The following is an 11982-nucleotide window of genomic DNA, read 5'->3' as shown; positions in this document are numbered from 1 at the left end:
TGCTTCTCACCGACTTCAGGGGCAATTCTGTTACGCCGCAAAAGCTAACAACAAAAAGGTTGGTGATATTAACAAAAATAATACCATACAGCTTATGGAAGTTTTGAGCTAAGCTGAAAATAGACTAATCCTGGCATTTACCAATTCTGTCCTGGAAAGGTTCCCAGAAAAAAAAATTCCCCTCTTTGGATCTTGTGTGTGAGTGCTAAACATTGTGTCCCTGAATAAACTGTCTCCCAACGTGAAACACATAGTTCCGCCTCAATCTGATACTGTTCAGCTCTCCTAGCCGGTTCGCAGTCCTACCCTTTGCAGACACGAGTGTGTGCCATACACAAGCAGCCCAAACCGTGTACCACGGCTGTCTGGACCGAAGACTCTCAGCCCAGGCCAAGGGAAGCAGAAGCTAAGGCTGTGCAGACACATGGGACTGGGGAGGAAGTCGGAGGAAACCCTGAAGGCTCCAGAGCCCTTCAGCCCCTGCCACCAGCTGGTCCCCTGGAACCTTCCATTCTCCTAATCACTTCTTTGTGACTTGAGTTTGGTTTCTGTAATCAAAAAAAATCTAAACTTGGCTGAAATCTCACTTACTGCTGTATCAAGGACTAACTGACTTTTTGGTTGCAGTATATCCCCTGGTGCTAGTCTAACTGGTTAAGAAAGCTCAGCCTACACTTTTATGACAGATGTTTTATTTATAGATAATTAAAATTTAGGCATATACATGACACAAACGTTATATATAGTACACTTTCCATGATAGAAGTTATGATGCTGTTCACAGAAAGGCCTCAATTCAGATGACATAATGCATATGCTAGAAGGGGACACCTGGGAGAGGGGACACCAAATGGCCTTCTGGTTTTTCATTTTGGTTTAAATATCCTCTGGATGCATTCAAGTAATACTGATCATTTCATGTTCAAAAGGCTTTTAATAAACAAATTCAGAGTAAAATTAATTGAAATATTTATAATAACGATTTGTTACACAGTTATTTCCAATATACAATCAAGACGACTCACGACACTTGAAAGAAAGGAGAAAGAAAAAAATCGATTGCACCCACAAGTAAAAAGGCTTTATTCATTTTGGGGATGCTGCAATTCGGTATTTATATAAACATTTACACACTGTGTAAACACAGTCCTACATGTAATGCAGCATTACGGGTGAGAAGACCCTTGGAAGTCGAGCGTCCACGGTGTTCCATGCGCACAGGCGGACCTTTCCACTGTCATTCCCAGCACGGCCAGTCAGTCTCTCCACCCCCTCCTCCCGCCTGGCTCGAGGACAGACGCTTCTCATCAGACACACCAGGCAGCCTACAGTCTACACAGCAGCGAGCGCTCTGCCGCCTGGCTCAGGCTTTCGTTTCACAAGGACGTTTCCCCATCTTAGTGTCCTGTTAAATAATCTTGCGTAGAGTCTGAAGCAAAGGAGTCGACATCCTCGTTATCTGAATCGTCGCTGCTGTCGTCGGCGGCCGGCTCTCCTGTAAGCGCGATGCGAGCATAGTCATCCGTGTCTATGGACTTGCAGAAGTGGATGGCGTACTTGAGCTTCTCCTCCAGCACCTGTTTGCAGGAATACCTGGGCAGCTTCAGCAAGAAGAAACAGGTGTAGGACTCAGGGAGGAAGTGGTCTGGAGGGTTGTATTTATCCAACACCTGTTGAGCAGAAATATGACGTGATCAGAAGCTGAACATGGCTGCAGTCTACTTTACTGTACTCATTAGGCTCTTTGTGCTCACAAAACCATGTATTTTGCTAAGAACAAAACAGCAGAAAACATAATCCAACCAACTTTAGGAGTAACAAGGTGCAACTAATTCCTAGAACCTGGAGTAAGAAACAGCACCTCACTATGGAGACGACGGCTCTCTACGGTCATCCCGGGAAGAGGGCCAGAGGACCACACCACCCCTATGGGCCTGGGGAGGCCTGGCAGGCGGAGGGCCAGGCACGTGATCATGGGAGAGCTCCTCACGAGTCTACCAGCCCAACTTTGACCACTACAGATTAAGATACTAAGAAACAGCAAGAATTATGGACAAAAACTAAGAATTACTGACCTTCTAAGATAAACTATGCATGCTCTCCAAGGTGACCCTGAAAGACGGCCACTTTTCTAACCCTGGTAGAGACGCAGGTCAGGCTCTGCTGGGCACATGCTGGGAACAGTGGACCCTATCGATCCATCCACGCAGGCACTGCTGTTACGGTCCCAACAGAGAGCGAGGGCATCAGGCCACCCCCTCTCAGTGACCCGGCAGGTCCGTCGAGCTTGTTTCTGACCACTGCCCACAGAGTTGGAACCCAAAGCGAAACCCTTGTTCTCAATCCTACGAGCAGCCTCATTTTTCTCAGCATCTAGCGTGTTACTTAGTGACTCACCTAATCCGACCAGATAACTGAGCGAGTGCTTTGCGTGTGTTTGAAACCTAGAGTGGGCTGACACAGCAGTGGTGTATTCTGGGGATGGCGAGATACATTTTTTTTTTTTTTTTTTTTTTGAGACGGAGTCTCGCGCTGTCACCCAGGCTGGAGTGCAGTGGCCGGATCTCAGCTCACTGCAAGCTCCGCCTCCCGGGTTCACGCCATTCTCCTGCGTCCGCCTCCCGAGTAGCTGGGACTACAGGCGTCCGCCACCTCGGCCGGCTAGTTTTTTGTATTTTTTAGTAGAGACGGGGTTTCACCGTGTTAACCAGGATGGTCTCGATCTCCTGACCTCGTGATCTGCCCGTCTCGGCCTCCCAAAGTGCTGGGATTACAGGCTTGAGCCACCGCGCCCGGCCCGGCCAGATACATTTTTAAAAAACAGGTAATCATACCCAAAACACATAATCATAACATTTTGAGCCTTCACATCAGAGAAGTTGGATGTTTTCCATTTTCATTTCTGTGAAGACACAAGAGGCCCATTCTTCCATGTGCTGCAGGACCGTGGGTGAGGACCTGGCCACCATTGGCCAACATCAGCCCAGGGCTGGCAAGCCCAGCCAGGAGCCTACCTGGATGACGAAGTCTCGGCCCCGGAAGTCGGCAATGGTCCTGGGCAGCCTCGTCCGGCCCCAGACGAAGCGAAGAAAGAGAGAGCGCTCTGTGTTGGAGAAGGACTCCATCACCTCCCAGAACCACTGGATCAGCGATGTGGAAGGCTCGATGCCTTTGTAGGTGGCCACCGACTTGAGCAGATGCAGGGGGATGTCAGGGCTGCCACACACCTGCAGGAGGATGTCCGTCAGGGCCGTGTGATGCTTCCCACCTGGCATTTCCGCAAGACTCCATCACGCTCCCTCTCTACACCAAGGCCTGTTTGGGGCAGGGAGAGGTCTGGGGGCTCTGGGTGGGCCCGCATACAGCCTCCTGCGGGCGGGTGGAGGGACGTGCTCAGAGTGCACTCCCTTCAGTCAACACACAGGGCAAGGCTCTGACTCTGAACTACTGTCACTGATTTGTGGGTCAGCAAGCAAAGGCAGCTGCAGGGCAGCCCCACCTGGGGGTCGGCATACCATCGTCTCCAGTTCGTAGCCGGTGAACAGTGAGAGGAGGGGGACAGGCACAACGCGGGCCATCCCTTCCCGAACAGCAGCCACCTGCTCATCAAATTCATGGAGTCTGGAAGAAAAAGCTCACTTTACACTTCTGTCTTCGGTGACACTGACTTTGTTCTGCTCACACCAATCCTTGGCACGCAGCACTGCGGCCGCACACTTCCCAGCTGGGAGGACAGAGCACCAGCTCCAGATGGCATGAGCATGCTTAGCAGCTCAGCACTGCAGAACTTCTCCCGACACTCGGCTCATCTCGTCCGGCAGATGGGGTACAGCCTAATGACCACCCACAGCTACGCACACCCCAAGCCACCACTCTCAGTATCCACCGGATACCCCAGGAGAAGCCAGCACCAAGAGGGGAAACACGCGCACCCGCCACAGGCCCGAGACACCATGCTGACCCACGGCAGACACGATACGGGGGACGGCACCACCCAGGACACCTGCCAGGACTACCCCCACCAGAGCCCACAGGGCACACCCACCACATGGGGCCTCATCCAGACACTCTCAGGTGCTTCCAGGGGACATGGGACAAGCAGTGGAAACTGTGGGTGGTGGTAATGACCTGCCAAGCCTGAATCACGGTGCCCAAAGGCCTGTGCACAGTCACACCTGGACACCTGGCAAAGGCTGCTCTGTGTCACTCAAGCAGCCTGGAGGGGGTCGAGACAGCCCCAGACCCAGCCCTGTCCCAAGGAAGCCAACAAAGAAAGCACACAGGGCAAAAACTACGGCCTCCTCAGGTGCAGTGACCCAAATGGGTGGATTTTGTTGATCTTGGTATTCTGGTTAGAGCTAGGAGTAATGAACACCGACCCTGATCACAGAATAAGCTTCACACCCACAGATCAGCAATAGTTGCAGCCAAATCCATTACTGTACTGTGGACGACACTCCTAAAAACACACGTCCATGCAACCATTTTCTGCTACTTTTGCTACCTGTGTCAATGCAACAGAGACAGATGACCACCAACCTGTAGTTTATCGCCAGCCGCACGTACTCCGCGCGGTTGTCCAGGGTGATGTGCGTGTGCTTGGAGCTCAGCTGGATGTCCTGGCCGCTGGCGCTCGGCACCGTGAAGGGCAGGCTCATGGCCTCAAACTCCTCCGAGGTGGCTTCATTGTCTCGGATGTACATGAGTCCAGGAATAAAATCTTTATCAACCTTTTAAGGAGAAAAAGAAAGCCCATGTGTCGACTCAGGGCTCGTCTCCACCCCAGATCCCAGTCCACCCAGCACACTCTGTCAAGCAGGAGCCGGGGTCAGCCTCAAGTGCATCTCGAGGCTGCAAGTACACAGCACACACCAAGACAGAAGAGGAGCAACGAGAGAGTACTTCACCCAAGGAGCTGAACAAATAATTCACAGTTCAGTCAAGTGCTTAAAACTAACCACTGAGAAAGTTACAGCAACTGGCTAGCAAGGATTCCCGCCCTGCAGCCGAGGCACGACACAGCCACAAGGGATGAGCTGGCTGTGGTCGCCCCAGGACAGAGCCTCCTGTGCAAGCCTGACTTGCAGCCCCCCGGCTTCCCAAAAGCTCAGCTTCTTCACAGGGGAGGCAGTGAGCTTCCTTATCTGACAAGACAGTGTATGTTACAAAACACCAGAAAGCAGATGATCTATTTTTTTTGCTACTCAAAGATGGCCCACAGCCAGGAGCCTCTGCGTCACCTGGGCACCAAGTTAGGCCAGAATTCACAGCCTGACCAGACCCGCAGAACAGACCGTGCTTGTTAACAAGACCCTAGAGGCCCCGCCTGCCGCCCCAGGGAGTTACCTCACTGAGGTCCGCGATGGTGAGGCTCATCCCAGCCAGCTGCTTCCAGACAGGTTCAGCGAGGTTGAGGCTTAGGGGACTCCCGGTTCGGATGGCAATGCCCAGCAGCACACCTGATCATTCAGGACACAAGTGACAGAGGACACTTGAAAAGGATGACAAAACTTCCCGTTCACTCACACACGCCACTGGCAGCAGCTCCGCACTGAGGCCTCAGAACCTTCTGAAGCAGTAACACCCAAATCATAGGTCTAGGCCCTTCCTCAAGACCATCTGTCCTCCTCTACATCTATCATTCCCTTTTGTGCCTATAAGCCTCTAACTCTTCACATCCCTTCTGCACACACATTAGTTTAAGCCACACAGAGGCCAATTCTTCTTCTTCTGACAGCAAAGAGCTGGAACTTCCCCATGGGAGTGTCCTCCAGGGAGCTACAGCCCTGCCCAGGAGGTGCAGGTGTGGTGGGACGCACAGCCAAGGACACTCTGCACACCCTCAGTGGGACAGGAGGGAGGGACTGGCCAATGGTGAAGACTTCACCCCTCTCTGATCCCAAGTCTCAGATAAACACTGAAGATGAAGAAACAGAATCTCACATTTTCTGAGTGCTCAAGGCAGTCTCCAGTCCTCAGCACGTGGCCAGGGCCTGCTGGCTCTGCCAGTGCCTGTAACTATGCACAGAGCTTCCAACGGTCCACCACCGTCAGGCCCTCAGTGCTAGGCACGGAAGTCAACAGCACACCTTGTTCGCTTCCACAATGTTGGTGAAATGCACGATCAACATGAAAAGTCTTTTCTTTTTTTTTTTTTTTGTGGATACGGAGTGTCGCCCAGGGTGGTGTACAGTGGCGCGATCTCAGCTCACTGCAACCTCTGCCTCCTGGGTTCAAGCAATTCTCCTGCCTCACCCTCCTGAGTAGCTGGGACTACAGGTGCATGCCACCACAGCCAGCTAATTTTTTTTTTTTTTTTTTGTATTTTTAGTAGAGACAAGGTTTCACCATACTGGTCAGGCTGGTCTCGAACTCCTGACCTCACGCAATCCACCAGCCTCAGCCTCCCAAAGTGCTAGGCTTATAGGCGTGAGCCACCTGCGCCTGGCTCTAAAAGTCATTTTTATTGGTAACATTTTATTAGTTTTTAGTCTCAAAAACTAAACGCAGATATTCAAGATATCTACTGTCACTCCTCAGACAGACAGTACACTTTAACTCAAGAGCAGGCACAGGGCACAGCAACCCAGTTCAAGCGGCCGAGAAGCTCACCCAGGAAGCGGAACATGCTGCTGTGCACAGGTGCTCTGGCGGCCGGGCTGAGCAGGTAGCAGTCTCGGTTGGCCCCAGACTCATCCCTCCCATTGGGTGTCACGATCAGCAGGGGTGTGAGTCCGTTCTGCAGCTCCTCACAGATCTCAGCTATGGACTCACTGTAGCCACCCCCACAGTCATCCACAGATTCACCTGCAGGGAAGAAGCAGCCACTCGAAGTCCCCTCACACAGTCCTGTGTGAAGACCCCCAATGCTCCCGCACCATGTGGCCTCTGTGCTCCCCGTGGGCTCAGGCGACCACTGCCGGGGACACAGGTGCTCCAGCGCGCCCAGCAAGTTCTCACCCACAAACTTGACTTTCCAGACACGGTGAGGAAGGAGGAGGCTGTCGGGACCAAAGGAGGTCATCTTAGCACACATCTGCCCAAAGACAGACTTGGTGCCGTCAGGGCCAGCCAGCCCACCTTTGCTCCTTGATCGTTTGACCTGGAGAGGAGAAAGCAAGCAAGCGTGAGGCCACTGCCGCAGCAGGAAACACACAGCCGGAGACACGCGGAGCTGGCGAGTGCATGAGGAGGAGGCACTGTGCATGGGCCCCTCCCTGGTCACGCACCTGCTTGCAGACCCCGCCATCCAGGGCACTCGACTCTGAACACCCGAGACCGCTGCCCTCACCCCATTGGGCATGTCGCCAGTGATATGCCCAGCAGCCCCTAGGACTAGCGTGTCTGAACAAACACACCTTCCAACATGACACACACTACCACCACGTCTACAGCTGCGGCCTAGCAGCATCACCTTGGCATGGACCATTCTCACACCCTATGCACTGCCACCACTTCACCATCTTGCCATGACCTCAGGAAATAAGACACCAGGAACTCCAAAAGCAGCTCCCCCAGATCAGAACAGACTCCCGGCACTCAAAGATTCAACCCAATGCCCCTGAACTGAAGCAGATACAGTGAGTACCTCGGCTGGGACCAGGCCTTTCCCATATCCACTTCCACCCATCCACTTCCACCCATCCCACTTCCAAGCCTCGGGGCCACTCAGCCTCCCCAACACAGGCAGTCACTCTCGTTGCCCATCCTTCTCATCCTAAGCTACAATTTCCAAAGGCTCAGGGGACTCCAATTCCCAGACATCAAGGCAGGAGCCCTAGGGCCCCTGCCACAGCAGGACCTCGGGGCATCGGAGGGCGGGTGGCCGAGGCTGTGCATCAGAATCATCTGAGAAGCCCAGTCTGGAAGCATGTCAAAAAGAAAAATTGAAGAAAAAATGGTCCTGAGAATGTATTTTGATGACTCCTCCAGTGAAACTCTCTTTATCTTTAGCTCACATACAGTTGAGTTTAAACCACTTACAGCACAGGCTGCCATAACCAAGACTAAAAATACAAGAAGACAGACAGAAGCCACAGCTGCCTGTAGAATGAACTTGTCTGCGTGCCACACACTCGGCTAGGTGTTCACAGATGTGAGTTCCTGGAAACTCGCAGCAGCTTTTTAAGGCTCCATCATGCCCAGAGGAGACTGGGCTACCAGAAAAGAACAGGACATGTCCTACGTCACGGCAGCCGTGTGACAGGACAGGTGCACCCAGCTCCCCAAAGCCCACGGGGCTGCCTCTTCTCCGCGACAGCACCCACTGGTAGAGGCTGTCTGTGCTCAGAGGCTGCAGAAAACAGCAGCCATGATCCTGGAAGGAGACAGGCTCCTGTGGGACAGCACTTTCTCTGCTCAATAGAAACACACATGATTTTAACTGTCTTTAATCTGAAGTCCCTAAATTTTCAGAAATGTGCATGTAATAATTCTGTAATAAATTTTTAAGTGTAGAAAAGTTTTTAGGTACTGACGTTCAGATCCTGCTATAAAACTAAATAAAATTCCCAACAAACAAAACCCTTCAGTAAGATGATCTGTGTTCTGGCGTCTCCGAAACTTTCCACAGACAGCTGCGAGAGCCCCTCCCATGGCATCCCCTCGGGAGGCGTGCCCCTGAGCGCATCGTCACAGCCGTGGGGTGGCGGGACGGAGGTGCCTGTGCAGCCTTCCTGGCTCCGTGCTGGTGTCCTGTGCACACCTTGAATTCATAGAATGTTTTTCTCCATGTTCATTTTTGGGCAGAAAATCACTTCTGTTTCCACACGTGTAGAAAATTTCCTCTCTTCGGGAGGGGCATGCTACCCTGAACGGGAAGGAGCCATCCATGGCACCCGGGGCCGTGGCTGAGCCACAGCAGCCCCCAGACGTCAATCCACATTGCACACTAGGCTGAAGGGTGTTTATCTGATTCTTAGGAAGGCCTGATGCCGGGCGTGGCGGCTCACGCCTATAATACCAGCACTTTGGGAGGCCAAGGCGAGTGGATCACCTGAGGTCAGGAGTTCGGGACCAGCCTGGCCAACATGGTGAAACCCTGTCTCTGCTAAAAATACAAAAAAAAAATTAGCCAGGCATGGTGGTGCACGCCTGTAATCTCAGCTTCTTGGGAGGCTGAGGCAGGAGAATCGCTTGAGCCCGGGAGGTGGAGGCTGCAGTGAGCCAAGATCGCGCCACTGCACTGCACCCTAGCCTGGGCGACAGAGCAAGACTCTGTCTCAAAAAAAAAAAAAAAAAAGGCCTGATGTAAGTTGCTTTTTGTTTGCTTTGAGACGGTGTCTAGCTCTGTCGCCCAGACTGGAATACACCAGTATGATCTCGGCTCACTACAACCTCTGCCTCCCAGGCTCAAGCGATCCCCCTGCCTCAGCCTCCTGAATAGCCGGGACTACAGGCACCCACCACCACACCAGGCTAATTTTTGTACTTTTTGTAGAGACAGGGTTTCACCATGTTGCCCAGGCTGGTCTCAAATTCCTAGGCTCAAGCAATCCATCCACTTCAGCCTCCCAAAGTGCTGGGATTACAGGCATGAGCCACCACGCGCGGCCAGAAGGACTAATATAAATTTGTTTGCCATTTACCCAGTTTGTTTCAATTGCATACTGAATGAACATTTTTGTAACACAAGCTGGGGATAGCAAGATGCGTAGGAAAGAGGCGTTCAGCATGTAATGACTTCTCAAAAATTTCAGATGATACAAAGACAGAAATAAGGGTGCCTAACCTGCATCCTAGTTTATCAAAGCTTCGCTGATGCTCAGAGCCCCCCCAGGCTTGAAGAGGGGGCTTGAACACCCACCCTGAGAGCCCCTGGCCCAAAACGCCTGCATGCGGTTTTGAGGGAGGTACAAGTTGAGACGTACTCAATCGCTGGGGTCAGACGATGCAGAAGCCATCGGCTGGCCTTTCTTACAAGCTGTGATGTTTATGATGCACAGTAAACTGAAGCGATCATCCAACGTAGGGAAATAAAAGCTTTTTTATGAACCTAGTTAAACTATTTATTTGAGGACATGACTGACGTACAGTTTAGCATTAAACACTCTGACGTCAGTGAAGAGACCAGTTCCATCAGTGTGGTCACATGAGCTGTCCAACAAAGGACAAGAGTCTGGTGTCTTAATCCAACATGCCCCCAAATATAACTCTGAAACAATTTCTAGTCATGTAATCAACATCAGGGTAAAAATCATGTGCTAATACAAAGGTACAGGAACAAAGAATTTGTTCTTCGTGGCTCTCTGTGTCTGATCCAAGAGACGAGGCCAGTTTCATTTGAGCATTAAATGTCAAGTTCTGCACGCTATCATCATCAGGGGCTGAGGCTCCTCTTTGTTTGTAACTGTGAGTTTATGTAGACTTGAAGCAGTATAAACTTACAAACGGTCTACTAGTCGTTTCTTTGACCACTACCCATGAGACATATTAGTAACTCTGGCCTATGACAATGGCAAAGAAAACTACCAGTGGGGGGAGGGTGTGAGGATAGTGGGAGCATGAACTGTTACAACCTATAATCAGATGTATCATCAAACTATCACTGGGCCTGTGACCCACTCCACTTCTCAGAACTTAACAAAAGGGGCAACCGAAGACACACCCAGATAGCCCTGCCTGTACCACAGAAAAGTGGGCATGGCCCCCTAGCACCATCAGAGAAATCTAACAGAGTAAACCAGGACACACCTCTGCAAGAGAGAAGCAGGCTGCAGGCAGCTGCCAAACACAAGCAGCCCCACAGCCCTATTCCATGGCAGGGAGGAGCGCAGCAAATTTTAAAAGGCAGTGATCCTGCTTTGGCTGTAACAAACAGACACACACCTCCCAATGTAACAGCAGCGGTTATCATCATGCAGTGGGAAGAGGGCTGATTTTATTTTCCCCATTCTTGCTGACCTGTGTTTGTGCTTTTGGACTATCTGAGATAAATCTTCATTACTTCTATATAAAGAAACACACTGACATTCCTGGAAGGCCCAGCACATCACATACAGGAAGCCCACAAAAAGGAAGGTGGCACCTGCTCTTTAAAGTTGGGGTGCACGGGATGGCAGGCTACCAGCGCTCTCGTCCCAGCCCAGGCACCCACGAAAGCATCACTTCTAAGGCTGTCAGGCCACAAGAAAAGCACAGGACATGTCTCTCCATGCCCTACCTGGATGCGGTTCAGCTCCACAACGGGACCGTGCTGACGATCGCGCACCATGGTTGCTTGCACTACTTTTCGGAAAGCTGCCTCCTAAAACACATCAAACAGACAAAATTTAGAATCTGATACAGAAAGCATCACTCCTGGAGAAATCATGACATAGTTTTGTTTAAGATCTGATTTGAAGAAGACCTTAAGAACAGAAAACTGCCAGCTCCCTTTTCTCAAGCTGTGAGGGTGCAGGGGACCAGGCTGGCACTGAAGCGCACAGGGACACAAGTCAGGGCAGGCAGTGCCAATGGCCAGGCAAGAGGCAGGTCCCTCAGGAAACTACCTCCACCCACCAGTGTGCCAGAGGCTGGAAGAGCCCAGCACATGCAGGGTGCAGAACAGGGAGGGCTGGGCCTGGCGAGCACCTGCTCTGACTCAGGTCTCGAAGTCAAGATTTCCCTGCCAAACATTAAGTCCACCAGTGGCAGGGACTGATGTTAAACCACTGACTGCCACACAGCAGCCACAGGGCCAGGGAGTGCCGTGGAGCCAACCAGAGGTCCTGGCTGTGAACACACTGAAAGAAATTGGGAGCGCCCAGGGTGAAGACAGCAGGGCGTGGTCAAACATGAGCGCCACAGTGAGGACCCAGCCTTTCCCCAGGTGGGAGCAGGTCGGCCGTGCCCATGGGGAAAGGGTGCAGGATATAGCAAGCAGCCGTGACAATGGAAACGGAGGAGACAGGTCAGCAGGGGTCTCAGCTCTCTTGGCCAAGTGGCCAATCGTGCCTTCTTTCAGTTAGGGGTGGGTTGTGGGAGCGCAAGGGTCCCTCAGTG

At 51.9% G+C, this 11982-nt stretch overlaps 1 protein-coding gene across 1 annotated transcript in view; it reads right to left on the bottom strand.

Annotated features, from left to right (window-relative positions):
- Window positions 1–675: 675 nt before the first annotated feature.
- The window catches only part of LOC126958086 (E3 ubiquitin-protein ligase HERC2), a 221225-nt gene continuing 209918 nt past the window's right edge, over window positions 676–11982 (bottom strand). The window contains exons 87-94 of the mRNA XM_050796222.1: window positions 11162–11245; window positions 6961–7102; window positions 6613–6807; window positions 5347–5459; window positions 4540–4730; window positions 3516–3621; window positions 3015–3227; window positions 676–1670 (exon numbers count right to left, since the gene is read on the bottom strand). Of these exons, the coding sequence (XP_050652179.1) occupies window positions 1398–1670; window positions 3015–3227; window positions 3516–3621; window positions 4540–4730; window positions 5347–5459; window positions 6613–6807; window positions 6961–7102; window positions 11162–11245 (1317 nt within the window). The 3' untranslated portion in view covers window positions 676–1397. The remainder of the gene's footprint in view (window positions 1671–3014; window positions 3228–3515; window positions 3622–4539; window positions 4731–5346; window positions 5460–6612; window positions 6808–6960; window positions 7103–11161; window positions 11246–11982) is intronic.

This window comes from Macaca thibetana, chromosome 7 (assembly GCF_024542745.1).
Source record: "Macaca thibetana thibetana isolate TM-01 chromosome 7, ASM2454274v1, whole genome shotgun sequence".
NCBI classification, from domain to species: Eukaryota; Metazoa; Chordata; class Mammalia; order Primates; family Cercopithecidae; genus Macaca; species Macaca thibetana.
The sequence above is the reverse complement of the archived record's forward strand: the minus strand, read 5'-3'. Positions and strand labels throughout refer to the sequence as shown.